The sequence below is a fragment of the Eubalaena glacialis genome, chromosome 10 (assembly GCF_028564815.1).
Source record: "Eubalaena glacialis isolate mEubGla1 chromosome 10, mEubGla1.1.hap2.+ XY, whole genome shotgun sequence".
NCBI lineage: Eukaryota > Metazoa > Chordata > Mammalia > Artiodactyla > Balaenidae > Eubalaena > Eubalaena glacialis.
In genome coordinates this window covers 107730404-107758110 of record NC_083725.1, presented here as the reverse complement: position 1 = coordinate 107758110, position 27707 = coordinate 107730404, and the positions used below count along the sequence as shown (strand labels likewise).

Below are 27707 nucleotides of genomic sequence, written 5' to 3'. Positions count from 1 at the left end.
GCTGAGCGGAGCCTCCTGATCCTGGGTTTCCCAGCCCTGCCAAGGGGGTCTGTCAGATCCAGAAGAAAGCCAGCCCATGTCACACCCATCCTGCCTAGAACGCCACCCCTCCATTAACACTCCTAGCCCCTAGGATCTAGAGTGGCAGCTCTCAAACATCCTGGTCCCAGGACCCCCTTACACTCTTAAAAATTATTGAAGCTCCCCAAACGGTTTTGTTTATGGGGGTTATAGCTATTAACATTGACCATATTAGAAACTAAAACTGAGAAATATTTAAAATACTATTTATTCACTTGTTGAAAAACAATAAACCCAGTAACTGTTAATATAAATAACATACTTTTATGAAAAATAAACTGTATCTTCTAAAACAAAAAAGTAGTGAGAAGGGTGGCATGTTTTTATTTTTGCAAATTTCTCATGTCTTGCTTAATAGAAGACAGCTAGATTCTAATATCTGCCTCTGCAGTCAATCTGTTGTGATATGTTGTTTTGGTTGAAGTACACGAAGAAAATTCTGCCTCACACTGACAGTTAGAAAAGGAAGCAATATTTTAATAGCCTTTTCATGCAATTATGGATATTCTCTGCTACTACACCAAAATATGACAAGTGGTAGTTTCTTAAAGGTTAGTGGCTACGTGGAATCTGAACTTTTCACTGGTCTGTTTTGCATTCTGAATTTTGAAACATCAAGCATAGGTCATTGGAAAATATTGGTTTACTGAGTTAGGCAGATCTCCACACACTGGAACAGTTTCCGAAATTCTAATTTTCACTCAAATTTTATCAATAGCAACAAATTTTATCAATAGCAACAAATACTGATACTGTTTTTGAAGTGACAAGCTCACTTCATTTTTGAGAAAACGTCTGCTAAATATCCAAATCTGAAGAGTTCTGTCTGTCCTCAGGTGTTCTTTCAAGTTTAAATGGTGTTCCTTAAAAAAAAAAAAAAAGTGACGAGTAGGGCTCGCAACTCAGTCACAAAAGTGCTTTTTCAAGACAGCCATCATAGTTTGGTTTGCAGCAAAAGTGCCGTATGTATATTTCACATTTCTTCACACAGAACTTTTAAAAAAGTGTACTCAAGGATCTAGGCTTTAGAAGATTAATATATTTACTGCATTTTTGTTGTTGTGAGTGTGAAGAATACAATGGCTACAAGTTTATGTTGGGGCCACTGCCTTTGTCTGTGCCAAGGCTCCAGTAGTTTTACCCACCGTTGCTTTTATACAATGAGTACAAATATCAACACAGTGAGAAGGACACAAACTAGGGCAGCTCTGAAAGTATTATTACGAAAACAGTTTTGACCTCAACCATCCCCTGAAAGGGTCAAGGGCAACCCCAGGACCATACTTTGGGAACCACTGATTTAGAATGAATTCTAAATCCTCTAGCCTAGCAAACGTGGCTTCTGCAATGTGGCACTAACTCAGCTTCCTATGCCTTGATACAACCCTTGGTGCTAACCAAGGCAACTTATTCTCTGCCCCCTAATCTGGCTGAGCCCAAGTTCACTGCTGTGCCCTTGCACATGGCAGACCTTCTGCCTGGAATACCGGCCTCCTTCCTCACCTCATATCAAAATCCCACCTGTTCACAGCTGCCCCAGCCAAGAGTACCTCACTCCCACTGATGACTCCACACCACCCATCTGGCTCCTCTGCCATGGGACCCCTGGAAGTCCTGATTCTCTCAAGTCCATATGCCTCGTTCCTCCCACCCACCAGACAAGCTCCTGGGGGGCCAGGGGCCAGATCTAGTGCATCTGGGCAGCCCAGCACGGTGTCTGGCAGTGAGTCCAGTGTTTACTGCTGATCGGCTGAGGAGGAAGGAACAGGGAATTCCGTCGGGGAGGGACCAGAGCCGTAAGGGGAAGAGAAGGGCTTCCTCCACCTCGGGTACCGCACCCGAGGGCCGACCACAAGGCCCAGGCTACTTCTCTTTGCTGGGCACAGGGGGATGGCAGCAGCCTTTGTTTTAGCAGTTGCCTTCCTCTCCTCTCCAGAGGACCCAGAGAGTGACAGCGGAGGCTCCTTTCCGGGCTGGGTGCCACTGCCCACTCCACGTTCTCCAAGGCTTTCCTTATGAAACCTGGCAACAGGGTTTGGTGACATGAAGTCACAAGGTGAAGATGTGGGCAAGGAGGGGAGAGGAGTGGCTGCCTCAGATGCTGGAGGGGGGGCCAGGCCAGGACCCCAGCTCTGAGCTCCTTGCTGAAACATCCCCAGTCTCTCTCTCCTTCTATCCTGAGTCCCTGTCTCAGGGTCTGGCTCCTGGTAGGCCCTGGAGAAATGTTTGTGGAATTAATGACTGACTCATGCCTTTAGAGCCTCCCCTCCAAACCATCCTCCCACTGCCACCAGAGTTCATCCTCAAGTGTCCATGTATCCTTCAATGGCTCTCTACTGTCAGGGAACAGAATGCAAAGACCTGGGCCTGGCAGTCAACAGGCTTCTCGGCCTCCTCTCCCATCTCGCTTTCATACTTTTTACATTTTACTTGACAAATACATAACTCACTCTGTGCCAGACACCGTCCTAAGTGTTTTACAAATACTAACTCATTTCATTTCATAAAAAGTAATAGTAGTATTATCCCCATTTTACACATCAGAAAACCGAGGCACAAAGAGATTAAACAACTTGCTTGTGATCACGCAGCTAGTAAGTGGCAGAGCTGGGATTCCAACCTAGGAGTCTGCTCCGGGTCTATGCTCTCAACCCCTCACTCTACCTCTGGATGCTCCTGTCAAGCAATGCACAGGGGTCTCTTCCTGCCTGTGTGCGTGGCACCTGACAGTCTCTCTGCCTGGAACACCATCTCTTCTTCTGCTCAGTGAACGCTCCTTCATCTTTTTCCTCTCATCTTTTCAGAGCTGGCTCAGATATCGGCTCTGCTGGAAAGTTCTCCCCAGCCTCCTCTCCCGGGCGTTAGCTGCTCCCACACTCAGGCCCTCTCTTGGTTGTTCTGGGCCATCAGCGCTGGTTTGCAGCTTGGTATCCCCCACCAGACCGTGCGCCCCTGGGACCATGTGTTACTCGTAATTGCATCCCCAGGGTCTAGAAGAGCTGGATGTGGTTTGAAGAGTGAATGGAGGAAAACGTGAACGGTCCAGGCTCAGCCTCAAGGATCACGCTGAGAGCAAAGGGCTTTGGGCCAGCACAGTGACCCAGTGGCTGGCCAGTTCTGGAGGCCTTCCTGCCAGCCTTGGGTGGACAAGTTGCTGGTGTGGGCTGAGCTCCTGTGTCTCAGAGGCACATAGTGAAATCGATCCCTGATGGGAATGCCGATATGTCTCCCTCTGAGTCTCCCAACACCTTGTTGGGAGCGTTACGAAGCCCCTGCTGGCCCCCACGTCCCTCTTCTCTTGTGACTGGTCCCTCTTGTTGCCTTCTCCTGTGTCTGCAGCAGGCTCCCATTCCCCATCTGCCAGGAGCAGCATTCCCCCTTATCCCTCATTCAAAATTTAACTCCCCTTCTGACTCTTCTGACCAAGTTGCTCCCTCCTCCATCTACTAGAAGATCTTCTTAGAATCAGCTGTCAGCCCCCAGGGCCCGACTCGGCCTCCCAGGCTTCATGCACTCCACACAGGGTTTTTTTTTTCTGCCTCGCAGACAGAAAATGTGCCTCCAATCTCCCTGAGAGGTCACAGGGGTCAAAGGTGCTTTCCGAGGATTTGGACTCAAAGGTCCTCTGACCGGCTATGCAACCTCAAGCTGAGTCTCTTACCCTGGCTGGGCCTCAATTTCCTCATCGGATTAATGGGGATAATACCACCTTGTCTTCCTCATGGGATATTGCAGGCTTGAAAGAGAAAGTGTTCATGGTAACCCATTCCTCGGTTTACCAAAACTTTAAAGACAGAAAAATAACTCCAGAGGCCTAAAAATTAGGACAACCACTTTGGTGCACAATTTGCCTACAACTATCTAAGCTGAAGATACACTGCTCTGTAACCACGCACTGGTGGACAGAACACACGAGGAGCCGTGTCCCAGCACAGTCTCTGAAGGATTACTTGCAACGGCAAAAAAACTACCAACAACCTAAACGTCTGTCAACAGTTACAAAAAGGAATGGTATATGGCAGTTAAAATGGCTTCACACTAGTGCTCATGTTTCAAGACAATTAAATCTCTAAAACAACATGGAGGGAAAAACCTAAATTCAGAATACGTACAATACACCATTTAACTCAAGGGCAAAGCCATACAAAACAGTACTGTGTGTTGCTATGGATGCATACGTACATAGGAAAAAAAAATCTTAAAACAGGCACGAGAATATAAACACCCAAATCAGGATTGTCGTTTCTTCTGGGGAGGGAGACAAGGAGGCCTCCATCTCTGTCTAAGGCAAATATGGCATAATGGTAAGATCTGACCAAGCTAAGTGGTAGGTGTTAACGTTATTCTGTATACTTTCCTCATGGCAAATACTTAATGCTTTTCAAAAGATTTTTAAGTATTAAAAAAAAAAAAGGCCCCCAGAGGGAGAACAGCTTCCGGGGGTTGCCCTGGGTCTTCCATGGGTGGATTTCAGCAGTGGCATGGAGCCCCAAGTATTCCTTACACTGTCTCCTGGTAGGAACCCCATATCTGTGGAGCCGGAAGGAAGGTCTCACCTGAAAGGATGCCTTTCAGAGGAGGGCAAGTGGCTGACAGGTTTCGTCAGTGCGGTGTCTGCGTGGGCTAGGGCCCCCTTTCACAACCACCCCCGCCCCAGTAAAATGTCAGCAAGCTGGGGAAGGGGGGCGGAGAGACAGGCAAGCTGTTAACCCGCGAGATGCTGCGGCGTGGGCGGTGCAGGCCCAGGCTCCTAGACAGCTATTCTGGTTCAGCCCTGGCAGGGGAGAGGCCTCTATGTGGGAGCTCTGAACTGGCGCTAGGCCAGGTGCAAGCGGCGGGGAGGTCTCTACAGTGGAGGGAGAGAGCTCGGGGGCCCTCCCTCTCTCTTCAGACCTCTCACCGTGAGGCCTGGTGTGCTGTGCTCTCCTCCTTAACACCTCTCCCCAGGCCACAGGCCACCCACTGACTCCAGGGTGATATCTGGAGCTCCTATGAACACGTCCCTTGAGTCGTCTGCTCCCTGCACTTTGAAAGCAAGATGAAAGGTCCCAGACTTGCTCCTCCACTCCAGATCCAGCCAGGGAGCCACATGACATCCTCCTTACAACCCGAGTCTCCCTACCCAAGGGTCTTCCCCCCCCCCCCCCCCCCCCCCGCCGCCACCGCTCAGCCTTGCTCCCCCTGAGGCTAGGATCCTGGTGGCAGTTCTCCCTTGGGGTTGGGGCACAGATCATTTCAAGGGCCTCACTCTACTCCCACACAAGACAAAGATCTTTCAGTTTCAAGGGGTTCAAGCACTTAAACCCCTTCTTAGGCTCTACCAGTTTGGTGATGGGAAAATAAAAGAATAGAAGAAAGGAGTGCTAGTAAGTAGGGCAGCCTGGTGTTATGAAAAGATACTTGGGTTTGGGCTCCAGCGTAAGCTGCATGATCCTGGGCCAGGCCCCTGACCTCGCTGAGCCTTGGTGTCTCATCTGTAAAATGGGAATAAAATCAACTACAAGGTTGTTCAGAGGATTACATGAAATTAATGGATTTACAAGCTTCTGGCAACCGTTAATGGCCAGAGGAAGATGAGCTGGCACGTCCCCTGCGTCCGGATGAGTGTCAGAGGGCTGGCAGGTGGGAGTGCTCATCTCCTCAGCCTCTCCTGCCTCTACCTGGGCCACAGAGCCCTCGGTCTCATCAAACCTGCTCTGCACCACCTAACCATGCCTCTGGTGTCTCAGCTGAGGAAGGGGGCAGACGAGGAAAGACGGCAGAATGATAGCTCCTCAAGGGCCTCTGGTCACTGCTCTGGCCTGCCCTCTTCCACCTGAAACTGCCTTCCAAGACTCCCACCTGTGACTGGAGTGCCAGGCAGGCCCGGTGCTGAGAACCGTGGGGTGGGAAGCCACACGGCAGCCCTATGTGAGGACGATATCCTAAGGGCATCAGGGGCTCCCACATATGAAGCACAGAGGAAGCAGTCCAGGGGGGCAAGAAATGAGCGCCTGGCATCACCCAGAGGTGCACCCTGCTAGTCTTGCCCAGGAGTGAGGGGAGACGGTGAGCCTGGATGCAGGTGCAGGGCTTGCCCCCTCCTGCCCATGCTGCCCCGTCCCCCATGCCGACCCAGAGAATTACTCAGGGGGCGGCAGGGGGGAGGGGAGGCGGAGGGCAGGTCGGAAGGTGCCGGATGAGGATTTCTCAGAAAGCAGGGAAGCCTTTGGGGTCCTGTGATGTGGTACAAACTGACACGCTCCTGGAGTTAGGGGACTGGCACTGAAGTCCCAGATAACCCTTAGTTAGCTGTGAGACCTCAGCCCAGTCAAGGTCAATGCACTGGACCTCAATCTTCAGAGAGGGGGGAGGGGTCGGGCCAGGTGATGTGGCAGCTCATGCCCAGCCCGCCTTCTGCCGCAGTCAGAGTATCAGGTAGCTCAGCAGCGGGGGTCTGTGCGGGTCCACCCACAGCAGGCCTGTGGTACAAGTGGACGGACGGCAGCAAAGGGACTCTCCCCCGTCACAGCCCCACCGTGGCAGCTGTCGCCCCCTTGTGTCGCTCTAGCGACACTGCAGGGCAAGTTTCCAGTCAGCTCCTGGATCTGGAAGCTCTCTCGCCTTTGTCGGGGGACAGGGACCCAACCTTTGCTTCTCCTAGGGACCAGCACAGGCCAAGCCTCGGGGCCAGCATGCCCACTTGGCTCCCCCTCTACTCGGGGGGCGACTGGTGAATTCTGGAGAGGGCTCTAGGAAGCGGCAGAGGCAGGCCTGTTTCTCCCTCTCCCAGGGTCACTCAGCCCTTCCTCCGTCCTTGCCTGGGAGGACACCAACTCTCGTGCTCTCTTTTGCCAAGTGAGAGTCCCGGGCGGCTCCGCATCCTGAGACTTGACATTTTCGGAGGACGGCACGGAGAAAATATGACGAGCTGCCCGCCCCCTCCCCTGGCCTGTAAGCCAGAGCCACTGGCGGGTGTGTGGCAGCAGAGGGAAGACCGCGGGCTCCCACCCCAGGTCCCGGCCTGGCTGGCTCCACACTGTCACACGATGTCGCGTGGGGAACAGGCAGAGCGAGGTGAGCCGATGCACGGCTCAGTCACCGAGGCCCCTTTTTCTTCCCAAACCTGCGGGAACCCAGGGACTCTGGCTTACACCTGCCTCCCTTGGCCACCTGGGCAGCTCCCAGAATTAGCCTGAGCAAGACAAACCACTCAGAGAGGCACCTTTTGCTCCCAGGCATCCCGGCACCGCAGCCCAGATTCTTGCCTCTGAACGTGAGGCAGCCCTCAACACGCCCCTTCCCGATCACTGCAAGATCAACCCAAACCGGCGCTGCTTCTGCTCAGGCTGCCCGGTGGGCAAGCTCCGCCATCCTGGACTTCAGGACCATGCTCACCTGGCCCCGCGTGGCATCACCTCTAAGTGGGACCTCCTGTCTCAAACCTGTCCCACAGGTGTGTTTTCTGCCCTCTAGGAATGAATGACTTTAAGCACTAATGAAGGGCAGAGGTGGCAGAGCCAACGCTCAGGCTCCCAGGGGCTCTGCAGGCTGAGGTGCCTTCCGTCTAGATGTGTGAAGTGCCAGGTAATTTCTGATGCCCCTGGGGTGCAAAAGCAGTTAATCCACAAGCTGCGTGACCTGCCCGGGTCAGGCTGCTCGGACAGGGCCAGAGGATGAGGGGGTCCTCTCCAGGTGGGCCCTGGAAGAGGAGGAGGAGGAGGCAGAGTCAACTTCCCTCTCACTTCTGACTGACCACCCCTCAAGGCCAATAGAATCTGAACGGTAAGGACAGAGGAAAACCCAGATGCCCTGGGGAGGGCAGAACCTATACCTCCTCATGTGGGAGTGGCTGATGCTTCCCAGCAAGGACAGGCGAGGTGGAATGGAGCTGGGGAGGAGCATGGCTCAGCCGTGTGCCTTCCTGGGCGAAATGAAAAAGGGGAGATGGCAAACTACTCCCCAGAGTCCAGAGGGTGAACCAGATGTGGGAGGCTGCAGTGGGCTTTAAGAAAAAGCCTCTTTAAGGAAGATGCCAAAGAGGCTGCCATTCACAGACCTTTCTACCAGACCAGGGATGGCAAACATGTGGCCCATGTACCATCACTACACCTCCCAAGCCCACAGCAGAGAGTGCTAGTCGATTCTAGAACTCTACCATTGAGCCAAGATCCGAATGCAGAAGTCTCAATACAGCTTCCGCAGCCACCACCAACCTATTTGTTATCCTCCCTTCCAGCCACTGTCTGTTCGCCTTGCAGGTCCCTCAGCCCCAAGGCCTGAAGTGTGTATGGCTGGGGGGGGCGGGGGGGGGGGAAGGGGAGGGGAGCAGGAAGGGGGTAATTCAGAGGGTGGATGCCCAATGAGCAGCAAGAGCCGGGCTGAGAATGAGCTTGGAGCCTGGGGAAAGACGGAGGGCTAGGTTCAGCTGGGGCACTGGGGAGTTTTGAGATTGGCAATCCGCAAAGGTGGCAGGACCAAGTAAACAGCGTTAAAGGGACGGTGCCAAGGCGGTGCACTATTCCAAATATCTGTCCCCCCAGCCTCCAGTCAAAGCAAGGGGAGGCAGGCCAGCCCCGTGGACATCTGATTCTCCAAACGCCCAGGCTTGTCAGGGGGTAGTCTTTACCCCACTGCCCTCTCCCTGACTCTACTGGGTTTTCCAAATGCATTCATTTCTGTGTGCCCCAATGCCCCAGCACAATGCAACTATGCAGGGGAGACTCCTTACACACTTCCGGAGGTGCTCTTTGATTTTCTTCTCATTAAGGCATCCTGTCAGATCAGCTACCATCCCTAGAGTGAATGTAATACTGTGGTTCTCAAACTTGGTAGCACCTTAGAAACACTTGGGAAGCTTTATAAAATGCCCAGCCCCGGGACTTCCCTGGTGGCGCAGTGGTTAAGAATCTGCCTGCCAGTGCAGGGGACATGGGTTCGAGCCCTGGTCTGGGAAGATCCCACATGCCGCGGAGCAACTAAGCCAGTGCGCCACAACTACTGAGCCTGTGCTCTAGAGCCTGCAAGCCACAACTACTGAGCCTGAGAGCCAAAGCTACTGAGGCCTGTGCGCCTAGAGCCCATGCTCCGCCACAAGAAAAGCCACCGCAATGAGAAGCTTGCGCACCGCAACGAAGAGTAGCCCCCGCTCGGCGTAACTAGAGAAAGCCCATGCGCAGCAACGAAGACCCAACGCAGCCAAAAATAAAATAAACAAATAAAATAATTTAAAAAAAAAAAGGAGCTTTCCTGGTGGTGCAGCAGTTAAGAATCTGCCTGCCAATGCAGGGGTCATGGGTTCGAGCCCTGGTCAGGGAAGATCCCACATGCTGCGGAGCAACTAAGCCCGTGCGCCACAACTACCGAGCCTGAGCTCTAGAGCCCACGAGCCACAACTACTGAGCCCACGTGCCACAACTACTGAAGCCCGCGTGCCTAGAGCCTGTGCTCCGCAACAAGAGAAGCCACCGCAATGAGAAGCCCGCGCACTGCAAAGAAGAGTAGCTCCAGCTCGCCGCAACTAGAGAAAGCCTGCGTGCAGCAACAAAGACCCAACGCAGCCAAAAATAAATTAAAAAAAAAAAAATGCCCAGCCCCATCTCCAGACCTGATGAGTCAGACATGCCAAGGGTAAGATCTAGGAATCTGTGGTTCCTAAAGCACCCGAGGTCACTGTGATGTTCTGTTTGGGAACCTGGTATAGAGAAAAGGATGTGGGTTTTGGAATCAGACTAGAGTTCAAACTCTATCTCTGCCTCTTACTTGCTACGTGACTCTGGGCAAACTACTCATCTCTTTAAGCCTGTGTTCTTCTCGTCTATAAAAACGGAGAAATAACATCTGTCCTGATTATTTTAGAGAATTATGTAAAGGTACTTGCTGTTCTCTTACTTCTTATCCTTCCTCCTGAATGTGTCTGAGGTTCATTGCTACATGCACAAACCTGTGCCCTTCACAAGGGGCAACAGCCAGAGGTCAGAAGAGCTCAACACTTGGTACCCTGTGGGCAGGGACAGGAAGCCTCCTGCGGAGCCCCTCCCTCCCCCTCACAAGCCTGTGAACACTGGAGGCTACATCCTGCAGAGCTGGGTGTAAACTGCTCCGGCATGCAGGGCTGTGGGTGACAAAACAGAGGTACGAGAAGCTTTGTTCCCTGCCCCGTTTTATGTGGCATTGAAGCCTGCCTGGTTTCACAAGGGCCTACAGAGCTCCATCTGCCAGTGTGAGGATCCAGATCTTTGTGCACGGCAACACAGTGCAGGCACAAAGAGCAGGGCCCTGCTTAGGGTAGGGCAGGCAGAGGGCACAGGTCAGCATTACAGGGATGCCAACTTGTACAGAAAAAAACTACCCATGTTATTGGTGGGTAAGGTCAACCCTGGGAAGGGACAGGGCAAAGCTCGGGGGGCCAATTGCCATGAAGCCTGGACAACTGAAGAAAAGTGAGAGGGAGGCCCTGGGCAGACTCCAAGTGGTCAGAGTCCAGTCTGAGTTGGCTCTGGGGTCCTGAGCTGATTGGCTGCAAGCTCCGTGGCCACTGTAGAAGGACAGGGTAAGTCAGGGAGAAGCCCAGGGAGCCAGGTGGAGTCCTCATGAGGCTCCATCTCCCCTCAATTTCCACCAGAGCTGCACTGGCAGGAAGCGGCTCCCAGCGGACACCAGCACACATGCCACGGGTTGCCTGCACTCAATCTTTCCACACCCTCTCCACAGTTCCTCACCAGAGTCCTGGTCAAAGCCCTGTCACAGGCACAAGACAGTGACATTTGGTGTGCTGGGGGAGAGGCCAAGATAGAGCTTGAAGAGTCAGCACTCCATCCCTTTCCCAGCAGGGCTAGACGGGGGAGATATGCCTACTGCCTAGCAGAGAAGAGGTTGAGGTCTCCCTGCTAATTAAGAGCAGTGTAAAACAGGTGGCCAGGAACCCCCAAGCCCAAGGAGAAGCTGAAAATGCTGAGCGATTAAGTCTGTGACCAGTGCTCCGGGACAGGCATGGGTCGTCACAGTAGTATCAACGAGGCCATGTTCTGCGGAGGTCACGCAGTGGTGGTAGGCAACGCGGCCACACCGAGGACCAGAGTGGCGACGTGACCGCCCACCTCCCTTGGGCCAGGAGGTTCAGAGGGGGCCCTGTTCCATCAGTGCCAAGAAGGGGATCGTGACCAGTCATGGGGGCCCTACCTGCTGGTGCCAGGGGGTTAGGTGATTCTGTCTCCCTGCTGGAGAGTTGGAAACCGCCCCTGCCTCGGTACCACAGAGGAGGCGCGCTAAGCTGCCGGTGCCAGGGAATGACCCCCACTCGGTGCCAGTGCCCGGATGCTGGGGGATGACCCCCACGCAGAGCCAACGCCAAGACAGCCCGGATCGCCGGTGCCCTGGGACACCCCGCTCGGTGTCAGTACCAAGTGGCCGAGGGATGCCTCCCGCCGCCGCCGCCGCGCTCACCTGTGCCCGAAGAGACGCAGCCCTGGGAAACGCCGCTTGCTGAGACGCCGGGGCGCCTTGTCCGGCTCGGGACCGGCGTCGCGCTCGCAGCCGCTGGACGAGGCGGAGGCCGACTCGGAGTCGCTGCTCCGGGCCTCGGGGCTGCCGTCCCGCGGCTCCATCCGGCCCTAGCCCCGGCCGGCGGCGGGCCCGCGGAAGACGCCCATGCCGGACCGGCGGCCGGGGCTTAGCACGCCGGCTCCTCGCCGCCCGCCGCGGCCATGGCGCGCGCTCGCTCCGCCCGCCCCGCGCCGCGCGCCCCCGCGCTCCACGCCCAGGTGCTGGGGAAGCAGCAGCCGCCGCCGCCGCTCCAGGAAGTGCCGCCAGCTGCGGCCGCAGGACCCCGCATAGCTGGCCGGGCCTCTGCCTGCCCGCCGCCGAGCACGCCCCCTCGGCTACGCGGTGGCACCGGCCCGCCGCGCCCTCTGCTGGCCGCCGGCCGAGCCGCAACCCGCCTGGGCCGCCAGAGGGGGCGGGGGTCGAGAGGGGGCGGGGCAACTGAGCCCCGCCCACAACCCCAGCTGGTCCGCCTCCCGGATGAGAATAGAATCTCCAGCCCGACACAGCCGCACTGCGCGCACGCAGGCACACGCAACCTTTTTTTTTCTTCCTCTTAGCCCCATCTCCCCGCACCAAACAACCTACATACTCACAAGTGAACATTCGCGAGGGTGGCTATCACCACCTCCCCTCCCACATCTACAAGGACTAGACACCGCTCTCGCACACCCTGTGCCCGTCACAGCCACTCATACAATCTCCACCCCTACCCGCTTCGCTCTCCCAAATCACGCCCTCGGGAACAAAAGTCACACAATTGCTCCCCATACGCACAGAACAGACACGCCTCTCACACACGATTATGCTCACTCATTACACAAACTAACACTTCCCACACCAGCCTCTCACACTCAGAAATGTATACCAGGACCAAAGTCACTTAGTGACCCTCACACACACCAACAACACGTTTCTCATTCAAATTCATCTTTGTAAATCCAAAACTGTTTCTAATCCTTTCACACTCCTAACACATAGCACTTTCCCAACACAATATCCAACAGAACCTGTAAATCTCTTACACTACAGGAATCACCTGCACACCTCTTACATACTCATAAATACATACACAGAAGCAAGGACCACACTCTCATTCCCCAACATCCATGCCCTCAGTGAACATATACGTCTTTCTCCTATACCCAAATATAACCCAGGACAACGGCTACATGTTGCCACATCCCTCTTACATATACCTCACCCACCCAGAAATATACCTCGCAGCCACACACAAACACACCCCCATGGGCAGCAAAGGTTGTCCCCCTCAAGAGAGGAGGACAGCAAGTGGAACCAGAGCAGTCGCCTGTGGTGGCACAGCCAGTACACATGCTTGGGAATCAGCAGCTTGGGGGCAGCCTCTGATAGCCCCTGCAGGGCTGACAAAAGGAGGCCAGGAAGCTGGAGAGTATGGTCTTCTCCCTCCAAACCCTGCCACCCTGATGCCCATATCAGCTGCCTGCTGTTCCTGTTAGCGCTCCTCTCTGCAAAGCCATATCCTGTGTCACTTCACTTTCACCCTCTCTGGGGTTCTGGCAGCCCCTTTTCCAGCCTCAGCCTGCCACACACAGCCAGTGCTGGGAGCTGTGACATGTGGGCAAGCCTGCCGTTTTAAAAAATCGCCAGCATCCAGAAGCTCAGAACCTTCTCCCAGCTTCCTTCAAGTTTCCTCTGGGCCTAGAGACCAGGGGAATGGGGCACCAGCCCTCCCACCAGCTGCAGGTACCAGGGTGGTAGTGAAATCTGCAAGTGGGCCGGACACGGTCTTCCTGGGGTACGTGGGTCCCTCTGGGAAAGTTTCCCAATGCTTCTGACACCAAGCTCTGAGGGAGGAGACCAGAGGCTACTGAAGACCCCACTGAGTCTGCACAAGGCACCCAATGCCACACTCCTGTGGGGACTTCTCTGCCCAGACTCCCCCGCGGTTAGTTCCCTTGACTCTTAGCCTTCTGCAAGCTCAGGCCCCCACCACACTGCCCCCAGCAATTCAAACATCAGGGCCCCTCTCACCCTGCCAAGAACCCCTTTGCCCTTTTCTGTGCCTCTGCAGAGCCACTGGACACAGGGAGGGGCGTAGCCCCACTTCTGTCACCCCCCAACCCCAGATAAAAGACTCATGGAGGGATTGAGGGCCAGAGGTCCCTGTGCCCATTCTCTGGCCACCCAAGTACCTACTGTGACTGGGGGGCCTCAGCTGGGATCTGTGGCACGTCCCAGGAGCGGTAGCGCCACATCTGCCTCAGTGCCCCGGGCCCCTCTCCTTCTTCTGTCTCCAGAACCTCCGCGGGGCCCAGAGCTGCAGCCTCATCGCAGCCTCCCCCGGTACTGTGGCCGGCCCCCAGTGTGCTCATCCTGCCCGGCGACTCTCTTCCTCTTTCGGCACTTCCTGACCAGGGGGCCCTGCGAGAGGCCGGCCGGCTGCCCCGTCGAGGACCATAGGCCTCATAGGTGCCTTCCGCTGGCCAGGGCAGGAGGCTGGCTGGGAAGAGGAGCTGCCCCGGAGGGCAAGAGGCAGGTGAGGACAAGCCCAGCCCAGCAGCCAGGAGACAGCACCAAGTCAGAGGCTGCCAGGCAGCCAGCAGGCCTGCCCAGGCTGGAATCTGAACCTGGGCCCCAGTCTGGCCTTCCTCTCCACCTAACTGCTCCGATCTTCACCTCTTGGTCCTGCTGAGGTCTCCTGCTTCCTCACAACCTCTGGGTGCACTGGGACCGTGCCCAGCCCACACACAGCTCTCTCTCCTCTCAGCTCTGTGAGCACCACACCGTCTAACACACGGACAGTGGCGGAGTGGAGAGAGCAACCAGAATGGAGCTAGAAGATGTGGGCGCACGTCCTGTTTCTGCCACTTACCAGCTGTGCACCCTGGATCAGGTCAGAGAGGTTTACCTCTCCAGGTCACCTGAAATCCTTTTTGGAATAAGGTAGGCTATAAACAGATAAACTGGTGAATATGTGTGTCAGGGAGCCTTTCTGAGCCTCAATTTTCTCATCTGTAACATGGAAGGGGGCAATAGTAATAACTGAGCTTGTGGAGTTTTAGGAGGATTAAATGAGAAGCGAAAGGGTTTACAAATGAATTCATTCAATAAATATTTATTGAGTGCCTTCTATCTGTGCATCAGGCACTGTATCAGACTAGACAGCAGTGTGCAAGGAACCAGCGCTCTAACATTATGTTGCTTAGATTCTATTCCAAACAAATAATATATGAAATAATGTCCGGTAATGAGATGAGATGAGCTATAGAGAAAAATAAAGCCAAGGCGAAGGGGGAAGAGGATGATGACGGCGATGTTACTTAGGTTAGGGAGACTGGGGAAGGCCTCCTGAGGTGACATGTGCGAACAGCCCCGAATGAATTGAGAGAGCAAATTATGTGACAATCTGGGAGAACAGCAGTCCAGGTGGAAGGAACAGTAAGAGCAAAGGCCCTTTGAGTAGGAATGTACTTGATGTGTCTAAAGAATAGCAAAAAGGCCACACTGGGTGGACTTTGAGGCCATCGTGAGGATTTGGTAAATAAATAGTAAGGCATACACTCGCTCTTTATTATTAGGGTTGGCTCTGGGATGGAAATCATACCTTCCTTAAGCACTCTTTAATCATGCTGCTCTATAATTAGTTCTTTAGCTCTGTATGTGTTTGTTACCCCAGAAAGATTGTAAATTTCTCGAGGACAGAAAGGGTGTCAGTTCAGTTCAGTTCAGTTCAATAAACGTTTATGCTACAGAACCTGCAGACACAGGAATGTACACAATGCCATCCCAGCCCTTAGAAACCTCCATCTGGTGCTGTAATCACCTTTGTGTCCCTCATGACTGGAACATAATATTTCTCAATAACTATTTGCTTAATAAATCATGCTATGTCATGACTAATTAATACTTGGTAGTAATAAAAAATAGCTAATATTTCTTGGACATTTCTGTGCCAGAAACCTTTGAATTCTTGTGACAATCCTATGACATAGATCTTGTTATTTTTCTCCTTTTACAGATGGAGAAACTGAGGCACAGAGCAGCTAAGCTCATTTGTCCAAGGTTACCCAGCCTGTAAGTGGTAGAAATAAGAATTTCACCCCAGAGTCTGTGCCCGTAAATAAGACATCCTATTGCCCCTCTAGGATTGGGGACATAGCCAGGTGATGCCGCTGAAGCTTGGCACCCCCTTTCCCAGTGGCTCTCCCCCCAGCCCATCACCCTGCCTCAAGGCAGGTCCTGTGTGCTGTGGCCCGGCAGAGACTCTGCCAGCCAGGCCAAGGTCTATTCTAGAAGGAGGCTGTTACAGGGCCCTGTCCTCCTCTCCCAGGGATTCTGCAAGTAGCTTGAACAGTTAAACAGAGGAAATGGGGCTGGGCTTGTTTTCAGTCTGAGGCTTCTGGCAGCCCTGGAGTAGCAGAGAGCAGGAAATGTGACGCCTGGAGGGGAAGCTGGGCAGGCTGGAGGCTCTGAGAGGCAGAGCAGTCCTAGCTGTGGGACCACGGTCCCCTTGGGCTTGTACTCACTGAAGCTGTCAGTACTTTGCAGGTGGGGTGGGGAGGACAAGCCTGGAAGGGACAGGTGCACAGGGCTGGGGAGGATGCCCTCGGCAGTTCCTAGGACAACGTGTGCCAGCACTGGGGAGCTGGGGACCCCTCAGAATCCACCCAGATACACACAGGAAGAGGAATCTGGGTAAGAAAATTATTCTGGGCTTTTTTGAGGCCCCAGAGGGTGAGGTGTTCTACTTTCTGTGGCCTGGATGAGCAAGTGGGAGCTGGGGAAAAGAAATGTACCAGGGCACCAAACACTTAACCCACGATCTGGACAGCCACTGCTCTCAAAACCAGCCAAGCCAACCTCCTTGGCCTGACCTTCAAGACTCCTTGTGTTCTGGTTCCTTTCTTTTTTGCATCTTCGTCCAAGCTTTCCCTGCAGAGATTTTCTCTCAGCTCACACCATGCTGGTGCCTGCCTCACAGTAAGTACTCAGTAAACATTTCTTCCCTCTTTCTTCACACTTCTTTTAACATGCTGCCCTCACCCCTGCCATTTCATTCTGCTTATGCTGCTCTCCTTGCCCTGTCTGCCCATAAAACTTGGCCAATCAAAATCTCCATCTTTCAAAACCCCAGCCCCAAGAGCAAAAGTGGGAAGGTGGAAAGAGTTGGTTCAAACCCCAGCCCTTGCTGTGTGATGCTGGGCAAATCACTTAACATCTCTGGGTTGGATCAGATGATTTCTAAGTACCTGTCTAGCTCTGACAGTTTCATTTGAATCTCCTTCCCTGATCTCCAGGTTTTCACTCACTCATTCATTCATATGACAAATATTTTATAAATATCAATACCTACTAAGTGTCGAATGCTGCTCCAGAGCCAGCACTCCCATCCCACTGATGTGTCTCTGACACTCACCTTTGTTCCCCCCAAATATTCCTCTATTATGTGACCTTTTATGCATATTAATCTTGTCTCCTTACAAGATTCTTGAACCCAGTGTAGCTCCTAGCTCTGTGCTGGGTGCACAGTATGTGCTTAGTAACTTCGTATGGAAGTCGAAATGAGCTGAATATAGCTGTCCAACAAGCGGAGCAGAGGGAGGGGGGCTGGCTTCCTATTTGCATGAGTGGCTGTGGTGAGACATGAGGGACTTTTGGAGCCCATGTCCCTTCCCAGCAGCTAAGCCTGTGATCCAGGTACCTGCTGGGAGCCCTTGGGAGCAACCTAGAGCCTAAAAGCACTTGCTGATCTTGGCCCCTGCCCAGGTTCTGGGCCTCTACCCCCACAGAGGAGACAGATGTACCTGAGCTGGGTTGCAGGTGCTGCTGGCTAGTGACAGATGGAAATTTGATTAGGCTCCTTCTGGGTAGCCTCATTAAAGTCACGTGTGGGAGGAAATCTGGAGGAGGGGCTGGGGACCCTTTCCCACTGGGGCAAGAGAGCTGTGGGTACAGCACAGGCAGCTCCGCAGTCAAACGTGGTCCCTCAAACCACGATCGCTCTTGGAAACTGCCTTTGGCACCTTCCAGGTCCCCGGCTGGAGGGGAGAGGAGCTTGGGTGTCTGTCCCCTTGCTCGGGGTCAGCTAGATCTGCCCTGAGGAGCTTCCTGCTGCTTCTGGCCTGGACTGCAGCACCAAGCTCCCAGGGCAAGATCAGCAGGTCTCCTGCCCTTCAAGCCTCCCACCCCCATCTGTTGGATCACAAGCCCTGATTGCAGAACCACCTTCCAGCCCTCACACCCCTTTGCTATTACCCCTCCCAGGGATATGTGCACTTAGTACAGAGCCAAAAGAAGAGATCCTTAAGGATGAACGTCCAGGCCCTTGAAAGGCTGACAACGGGTTTGGAGTGAAGCTGATCTGAGTCTGGATCCTGGCTCTACCAGTTACTGACTGTGGGATCTTAGCAAATTGCTTAACTTCTCTGAGGCTCAGTTTCTCATCTGTAAGATGCTGCCCAGTGATCCTCAAATCCCCCCCTACTCTATGAGTCCAGATGAGTCTTCCTTCCCCAAACACCCGTAGGCTAAAAACACTGGTTAAGCACAGTGGGGCCCAGCAGAAACCAGATCTGTTCCCGGTGCCTTCCCTACCCACTTTGTGCATCCTTAAAGACAGGTCTTCCTTAGGCTGTGCTAACCCTTGTCCTTGGGACCTGGATCCTTGGGGGCTTCTCTGTATGCCCTGCTCTGAAATGGCACCAACTGAAGCAAAAATGAGACTCCAACCCAGGCTTCCTGATGTCTTTTTAGCAGCACAGCAGAGAAGAACCTGTTCAAGTGCCTCTGCTGGAACTGGTCCTCCCAGCTCCCCTCCAAAAGGCCCAAAGGACTTATGTCCCCTGGTGCGGGAGGTGGGGGGCATGAGATGCTGAGGGGGCCTGTCTCAAGCGCCCTGGGCTAAAATAGGCTCAGAAAAGACCCTCCTTCTGGAATCCCAACCCTACAACGCCGCCTTCACATAAGCCTGGCCCCACCTCTAGGCACAGCCTTCCTGGCCTTTGACTCACGAGTCAGCAAGAACCTTGGGTCCCTGAGGGGAGGAAGGAGTTCCGGGCTGGGCCTGGGCCCGCGCCCTTCCCAAAGGAAGGAGAACGATAGACCCCCGGCTTCCGGCTTCCTCTGGCAGCGGGCCCCCTCCTCCAGCTCCAGCTCCACTCTCTGCCCCCGGTTTTTGCATTTTAAATTCAGGACAGAATGTGATCTCTTGCAGCTCCTTGCTTTATCCCGTTGCTATTTAAATTACAAATCGGCCCCATCTCCCTGTCACTCTTTGGTTATTTTTAGCTTCTGGTAAATAGCAGCAGGGAGAGTTGGATCAGGTGCCCCTCCCTCGAGAAGCTTGGTACCCGCAGTCCCATGCCCACAGCAGGGGGCACCCTCCCCTGCCAGCTGGCACCCCCAGTCGCTTCCCCCCAGCCCCTCCGTGGGGGTGGAGGGGGCAGGGGGAGGATTGCAGCCTGGGACGTGCACACAGGCTCAGCCCTTGCTCTTACCCTTTGTTAAACTCTGCCACTCCCAGGTCTCACCAGCCATCCATCACTCAGGGCGAACATCGTTCAGGGGCCTTCCTGAACCTCTCCCCAGCCCCAACCCACAAGGAGGTCCAGCTATAGAGGGCAGAAGATCTAACTTGTGCCTCACCCACGTTACAAGTCAGGAACTTTACATCTCTTATCTTCTTTCATCTTGCCAGCCACCCTCTTGTACAGGTATTATTGTTCCCATTTTCCATAGAGGAAATGGGGTCAGAGGTGAAAGTGATTTACCCAGCTAGGAAGGGGCAGAGCTGGAATTCGAACCCAGGTTTCTCTGACCCTGAAGACTGCATGCATGTGCATTGCACTGCCTCTTTCAGTGCAACGCATGTGCCACTTTGCCCGATGCCCGTGTTAATTCCTAATGCCCACCATCAGCTGTCTTTCCCATGTGTTTGTCCCGTCCCATCTGCTGGATCAGGGGTTGGCAAACTATGGCCAATGTGCTACATCTGGCCTGCTGCCTGATTTTGTATGACTGTGAGCTAAGAATGGTCTTTACAATTTTAAACGGTTGGAAAAAAGCAAAAGAATATTTGTGACAGTAGAAATGATATGAAATTTAAAGTTCAGTGTCTATAAATAAAGTTTTACTGGAGTCCAGTCACGCTCATTGGTTTCCATATTGTCTGTGGCTGCTTTTGCACACTACGACGGCAGAGCAGAGTGACAGAGACCGTGTGACCTGCAAAGCTGGAAATATTTACTGTCTGGCCCTGGACCGAATCATACTTTTGTTGAGAGAAGAGTGTTATCTCATGCTTCCATCTCATACAGTGTCTGGCCCAGGGTCAGAGCTCCAGACGGGTGCTGGTCCTCCTTCAAGGTCTTTCTAGGGCCACAAAAGCACCCAGGACAGGGAAGCCCCCTACCAGCCACACCCCAGTGATCCAGCTCACATTTTACCCTTGCTCTCTCTCCTCCAGCTTCTCCGCAGGTGAAGTCAGTGGTTTCTGAACCTACTTGACTACCAAATTACCTGAGGAGGTTTTTAAAAGTTGGCATGCCCAGGCCCAATCCCAGACTCTCTGTATCAGGATCTCCAGGAAGGGCTTTAGAAATGAATTTAAAAGAGATCCTCAGCTGATCTGGTTTGGGAACCACTGGGCTTATCTCCAGAGGTTCAAGTTCTGCATCTTCTGACTCCTCCTTTTAGACCAAATCCAGTGTCCCTTGTACCCCTGGCTTCTCCCAGGCTGGAGGCCACCCTCCAATGGTCTCTTGAGCCCAACCCTGAGCATTTAGGACTTCCTTGAGTGTCTGGGAGTTTTCCTCAGGCCCAGATGCAGACACAAGTTGTCCTCCCACTTCCCTCTCCCTGAGAGTTTCCACTGGCAGAGACCTGCCATCTCTCCATCCCCCTAAAACAGCTGCCAGGGCTGCTTCCAGCCCACACCAGAGCTGTGGGGTGAAGGGAACCTATTTCCCAGAAACCTCCACGTCCCTAAAAGCTCCTACTGTGCTGCTGAAAACCCCCGTCCTCACTTATGTCAGAGGCAGCCAGGCCCCATCCTGCTTCTGCTGCCATCCCTCGCCCTCGGATTTTTTTGCCCCCACATTTCTGTCTAAAAGCCTTTTCTCTCTGTGAATGGCTTTCAACTGCTTTTCTTAGCAACTCCTCACAGCGGGGTGGGAGGTTTAGTTGCAAGGCAGAGCTGCGTGGAACTGTGGCAGGCAGAGGATGTGGAAAGGGCCACCGTGGGCCTGGCTCTTGCCAGCCCCCAGCGGCCTGTACGAGGTAGAGCAGCATTGGTCACAAGGCTGTTTAGGATGGCAGCCACAGGGGAGGGCTGAGTCATTCCACTGGGGTCCCCTGGGCAGCCCAGGGCTCTGTCTCTTTCCCAGGGCTTCCTCTCCCCTCTACCCAGGGTGCTCTTCTTGACCTGATGCTCTGTCCTGCTCTGGTCCTAAGATGGGGCTTCTGGCCTAACCGCAAGGTATGAGGAGGTGCCTCACTTGATCTGTCCAGGGGTGACAGCTGGCACCCGCCCTGGTGCTTCTTCTGCAGCCCTCACACAGGTGACCCGGAGGTCTCCTGATCTTTTCACAGCCAGAGAGGAGCCACAGCTTGGTGACCCTGCATCCTTAGTGACTAGAGGCCTCAAGTTTGGGCTGTGGAGGGGCCTCCATTCAGGAACCACCCTGGGGGAATCCCAGCCCTTGTGGCTATCTCTGAGTGTGCGTGTGTGTGAGTGTGCATGTGTGTGTGAGTGTGCGCACACAGCATCTTCTACCTCAGCCTTTTGATTATTCTCTGCCCCCATCCCTCTAAGCCTCTACCCCACTCTGGCACCCTGGCTTCCTTTTCAGCTCCAGATGCTCTTTGTTTCTGACCTTGGGTCACCCTCTTATGTCATAGGTGAAGAAATGAGCCCAGAGAGAAAGAGAGATTGTCTAGCTCAAGGACACACAAGTCACTGGCAGAGTGAGAATACAAGCCAGGCCTCCTGACTCCCAGACTAATATTTCTTTCATTCTATGCTCCATCACCCATCAGTCTCTTTGTACTCTCTCCTCTCCCCGGGGACTTTCACGGGCCCTTCTCTCTGCAGCTAGGGGACAGACGACGCCCTTCTCTCAGCACGGTGTTCTAGAAGAACTCAGTAATGTAGCCCAGTGTACTCCCGGTTCCTCATAGGCCCCAGACAGTGAAGGTAGGGCCCATGGGAACGTAACCTCCTGCCCGTTTATTCCGAGCGTCTCACTTCATGATGGTGGAAAAGTCCCCTCCTGTTCTCTCTCATCTTCCCCCCAAGTGATGGAGGCCCGATGGTCTCATAGCCATTAAAAATACTGGGGTCCTTCAAGCTCCCAGGACTGGGTCAGTTTTAGGAAACACCCTCCCAGAAGCCCCACGTAGCAGGGCAGCCTCAGACACATCCCAAGTCCTCGGGGTTGTAAACAGGAAATTTGTCCTCTCTAACCAGGCCGATGGTTTCAAGGACTGCAGACACCTTGATGTCCCTGCTGGACCCTCCAAAGGTCACTCTGGGCCAGGGGCTTTAGAGGGGCAGCAAGTCCTGGTTGAGGCTGTGGCCTGGGAGAGGAAGAGGATGGCGAGGGCTGCCCCTGCCCTGCCTCCACCCCTCTCCTCAGATCCCTCCTCTGTGTAACATATGCACCCTTACTGAGGGGCAGTCCTCCCCCACCCCATCCCAAATCATAAAAGTGGTCTCTGGGGCCCACTCCAGCTGATTCCTCTGGGCATAGGTGGTGGGACCTGGGAGGCTGGGAATCTTTCACAGGCAGAAGACGTTAAAGAAGATTCGGGTGGGAGTGCAAGTTTCAGTCTGCCACTGGGATGCCGGTGAAGGTTTGCTTGGGCAGAGGGGTCCAGGAGGGGATTCCTTCCCCCTCTCTAGGCAGCAGGGTCTCAGCCATGGTGGCAGCGAGCATCATTTCGGTCACTTCCACAGGCCAGTGCCTAGCACAGGGTCAGCCGACAGGAAAGCTCAAGTAAGGCCTATTGAATGAGTAGGGGGTCCCTCTTTCCCCTAGAACAAGAGCCAGGAGCATCTCCTGGCTGTCCCCAGCAGATAGAGGTTCGTAAGGATCATGTCTTGGTTATTTTTCCCCTCAGCGCCCAGTACCATGCCTGGCACGCAGTGGGCATCAGTAATTTCACGTTGAATGAATAGGGCTTTCACTGTTCATTAGAGAAAGGGTCCCAGAAGCTCCCCCTTGGACACAAAAGGCAGAGACCCCTTGGTAGTCATTTCTGAATCCCCAGGGCCTAGAGCAGTGTCAGGCGAGCCGCAGGCGCTCAATGACTGCTGACTGAAAAGGGGAGTGGTCCCAAGCGCTGGGCTCCCCTCTGCCCGCATTCTTACCTGTAAGACACCTGCTTTCGTAGGTGCATCTGGCGGAACCGCTCCTCCACCGGGGGTCCAGCGGCCATGCCCCGGGGCGCCTCGAGCCACTGCTGCTGCGAGACCTCGGCCTCCGCCCCCCGCCGGCAGCGCCGCCGCACCACCTCCTCTTCGGCTGCGCGGCAGCCGCCGCCAGCCCCGTCCCCGCGGGGCCCTCCGCCGCCCGGCCCCTCGGCCATCCTGCGGCCGCCCTCTTCCCGCGGCTCCTGCGGCCTTTCAGGGTTCCCTGCTCAAGTTCAGTCTCCCTTCCTCCTGGGCCCGGGAACGCGAGGCGGAGAGGGAGGGAAGCGCCGGGTCCCGCACGTCCCTCCCGACGCCGGGGCTCAGACGACGGGAGCGGCCGCTGCTGGGCGCTGCGCCTCGGAAAGGCCGGCGGGGATCTTCCAGGGCCCCTCGGGAGGGGGTCTTGGTGGGTGTCGGGGTGCTGCGTGGTGAGCGCTGGGGCGCCCCCCCGGACGGCTGGAGCCGGAGCCTGAGAGGACCCCGAGCCCAGGCGGTGAGCGCGCGCCTGCAGCCACCGCCGCTGCCGCGCACCGGAGTGTCACCTTAGAGACACCCGCCAGCCCGCGGGTCCGGTGGGGAGGGCGCCGCCCCGCCCAGCCAGCCCGGCTCGGGCACTGGAGGAGCGAGCCCGGCCCAGCCGGCGGCGGGCACGAACCCAGCCCTGGGCGCCCGCCAAAGCCCACCCCTGCGCCCCCTCCCCTGTACCCTGCAGCTCGGCAGCGGCCAATCACCGCCCCGCCCGTCACTCAGCGGCTGTGATATACCCACCTTGTCCCGCGCTCTCCGGCTTCGGCATTCGCCGCTGCGGCGGGCAGGTGGGGTGGCGGGGGCGGTGACACGAGCTGGCTTTAACCCCGTCGGCGCCACGGGACTTTACAGACCCAATTCGATTTGGGGAAGGGGCACAGGAAGGGGAACATACTCTGGGACGCCTGGAATGTGGGGATGGACCCGATTGCCGGTAACACTGCCTCTAGGCCTAGAGCTCTTCTCAACCCATCCGGGAGAGGAACCCAGCTCGGGGTGGGTGTGGGATGGAGAGCTACCGGACCCTGGAGCCTGGCAGCCTCCTCAAGGCCCAGCTGCCTCTTGTGACCTGCCCCCCTGAGGCTCCTGGGCCAGGGTCTCCCAGAAGTTTGAATCAGCCTCCTGGGTCGGGAGGGGGGGGACCCAACTCCGGAAGGAAAGACTAGAGGTCTCCTTGGGGTCCATCTTCTTCCCCCCTGGAAATCCCATGGTTCCTCCTTGCATCATGTCCTCTTGTCATTGGGGTGTTCTTCACCTGAACCTTACATCTGGATGATGGTGGGACCCTGGTTTGCTTCTCAGGTCTAATGCCTCCTACCTACTACCCCAGACTCATCTTTCTGAAGTCAACCTTTGACCACAGCATTTACTCTCCCTCTGTAGTATTTAGTGGTTCCCCCTTGCCTATACTTCAGCCTGGCATTTGAGGCCTGCCTTGATCTTCCCACATCCTATCCTCCAATTCCATCCATTTCCTTCCACTCATCTGTGCTCCTTATTCTGGGAATTGGCATCAGGGCTGTACAGCATTGTTCATCTGAAATCTCCTTCTGTTGTTGTACTTCAAATTCTGAGGATCCACTAAAATGCCTCCTCTTCCAGGAAGTCTCCCTGGATGGCTCCAGCTGAAAGACACTCTTCTTCCTCCCAGACCCCATTGCCCTCTGCACCCAGTGCCTAGTCTAGTCTGTCTTATCTTTCCCCACTGACCGTGAGCCCAGGAAGGTGGGAGGGACCAGACTCTCAGAGGTAGAGAATGGATTACAGAGGAGGGAGAGCTGTACTGCTCAAGGCTCCTCCAACTCTCACCAGCCCTACAGTGGCTGTCCTGCTCTGTGCTTTTGCTCACATTGTTCCCATTGCCTGGAGTATGTCCCCTTCTCTGAAATCCTGTCCATCCATCGAGGTCATTCTCAGGTGCCACATCTCCCATGAACCCCTCCTGGCACTCCACTACAGATGCTGTCTCCCTCCTTCAACCCCATAACTATTTCCTGGGCCCCTCTCTGGGCATTCCCCTTCACCCTCTAACAATAATTAACATCTCATTTGATTCTTACCACAAGCCTGGGTGGTAGATATTATCACTTCCTCCATGTTACAGATGAGGACCCTGAGATGTCATTCAAGTGATTTATTTGCTCAAGATGGCTCAGGTGAGGTGAGTGAGTGGTGAGCCAGGATTTAAATCTAGGTCTTTTGGCCCCAGAACTCATGCCCTTTTCCACTCCCCCGTGCTGCCTGCCACACAGTCACAGCCTCACATTTGCCCGTTTCCCTCATCTGTAAACTCCCAAAAGGCAGATGCCTCAGCTCTGCCTCCCCCCTCTCTCCTGTTCCAGCAATCCCATCTTGGATGAATGGCATAAATGGAATTGCATTAAACAGCTTGGCCACAGGGGAGCTTCCTCCCTAAAGCCAAGTTCTAAAGAAGCCCTGTTGCTGGAGAGGGTGGGCTGGGGCACTTGGGAGCTCCTCCTTCCCCACATCTTTGCCCCTGAGATTGCCTTTAGGATTGCTAATTTTCCGAACACCCAGGCCTCCTATACCAAGAATTATGGTAGTTCTAGCTGGATTTGACGTTCCCTCACAGCTGCTTAGCTGCTGGGTTGCCGGTTGGTTTTTTGTTCAGCTCTTTCCTGCGGAGCTCTACCCGCTCAGTCCTTTTTAAAGTGAAGCTTCTCCACTCTGTCCTCACACCTTCCCCACTTAGGACCAGCTGCTGACTGCATTATTTTTTAGCTGTGGCTCTGCCCTCTTCCCAAGAATCCAAGGGAAGAATGAAAGCCCCCCTCGCTCCCACCCCAACCCACTTGACCACCTTCTGCAGCCTCTCCCAGCTGCAACTCTCTCCATGGAACGACTGCAGCCATCGCCTCTGCGCTCAGAAAATAACTAATGCCTTTTGAGTGTTTACTGCATAACTGACCTTGTGCTAAGGCCTTCATGTGCAAGCTTTCATTTACCCCTCACAGCAACTTTAGGAGGGTGGGTACTATTCTTCAGATGAGGATGCTGAGGCTTCGAGAGGTTCGGTAATTTGCCAAGGTCGCATACAGAAGTGCAGCATGGACATCAGACCCATGCTCTTAACTGTCACTCCGATGACAGAGAGACTCGGACTCCTTTGGAGGTGAATTCCCAGCCTGTCTCCTCCATCCCAATGCCCCAAGGGGCACCTGTTACCCACATCAGATAGGTGCCCTATTTGGCCAGATGGCTTCTGGGGTGGTCCACCCTCTGGAATTGGAGCCTTGCCCTGGCCCATCCCAGCTCCAGGCATCGCCCACAGCTGCTCTCCCTGCTGCTAGAGCTTTGGTTTCCAGGTGTTACAAAGGGTTTGTTGTGGCAATCTGAGCAGGATGACTGGCCCCGTGAAAGCCATCACACGTGTTTGCGGCAAGGCCAGCTGCCAGGGCTGACAATAGAGTGCGGAGGCTGCAGCTCCATCACTGGGGCCATACTGGGGATGTGCCCCCTTAGCGGCAGTGACACAGCGCTGAGGAGGCGGGATGTCAACAGGTGGCTTGTGCGAGGGGATTAACCCTGACTCCTAACATAGGTGGGAAAGACTGCCTGGGATGGACAGGCATAGGGTGGTGACCGCAGATGACCATACTTTGACCAACTTGCCAAACCCTGGGCTCCAGGACGCCCCACTGTGCTTGGATCTTGTGCAAGAATAAGAAGCTCGGCTGGGGGAAGGAGGGAGGAAGGCGTGCTGGGATGAGAGCTGGAGAGCCATAGGGGCAACATAAGCTCTGAAGCCAAACAGACCTGTCTTCAAATACCCACTTTGCCACTTACTAGATGTATGACCTTGGTCAAGTCATTTCACCTCTCTGAACCCCACGTTCTTCATCTATAAAAATACTCACCCTTTAGGATTATTTTGATTCCTAATTGGGACGTGTAAAGTTCTCAGTCCAATGCTTGGCAGATGGTCACAAATCAATAATGGGAGGATGCTAGATTTCAAGCCCTTTGCTATCAGGAGCTGGGTCTCGTTTGTGCTCCAAGGTCAGCATGGTGCCATGTACATAAGGGATACTCCGTAAATATTTGGTTTTTTAAAATTTGTATTATTTTTAATTTTTGGCTGTGTTGGATTTTCGTTGCTGCGTGCAGGCTTTCTCTAGTTGTGGCGAGTAGGGAATACTCTTCGTTGTGGTGCATGGGCTTACCATTGCGGTGGCTTTTCTTGTTGCACGAGCTCTAGGCGTGCGGGCTTCAGTAGTTGGGGCACATGGGCTTAGTATTTGTGGCACCCGGGCTTCAGTAGTTGTGGCTCGCAGGTTCTAGAGCGCAGGCTCAGTAGTTGTGGCACACAGGCTTAGTTGCTCCGCGACATGTGGGATCTTCCTGGACCAGGGATTGAACCCGTGTCCCCTGTATTGACAGGCAGATTCTTAACCACTGCGCCACCAGGGAAGTCCCAGTAGATATTTGTTGAAGGATGAGGCTTTGTCTCCCACTCCTCTGAGTGACTATTTCAAACTCTCCCCCTTCTCCCCAGTGCAACTCCCATGCCCACCCTCCCCATTGCCCATCCCCAAACTTCACAGCCATATGGGGGCTCCCTCAGTTTCCTGTCTCTCCATGTTCTGCACTCACAGTGTGCCCTCCATTTCTGTCTAGGCTTCTCCAGTCCTAAGTGCATCTCTTGGGACTTCCCTGGTGGTCCAGT

General features: G+C 54.5%; 1 protein-coding gene across 3 annotated transcripts in view; it reads right to left on the bottom strand.

Annotated features, from left to right (window-relative positions):
* The window catches only part of DGKZ (diacylglycerol kinase zeta), a 32551-nt gene extending 18596 nt beyond the window's left edge, over positions 1-13955 (bottom strand). For 2 of the 3 annotated variants that reach the window (XM_061201666.1, XM_061201667.1), the window contains exon 1: positions 11506-11757. In XM_061201666.1, coding sequence (XP_061057649.1) covers positions 11506-11666 — 161 coding nt within the window. In that variant the 5' untranslated portion in view covers positions 11667-11757. Of the gene's footprint in view, positions 1-11505; positions 11758-13779 lie in introns of those variants that run through there. The other variant, XM_061201665.1, reaches the window with a different exon arrangement.
* Positions 13956-27707: the final 13752 nt, after the last annotated feature.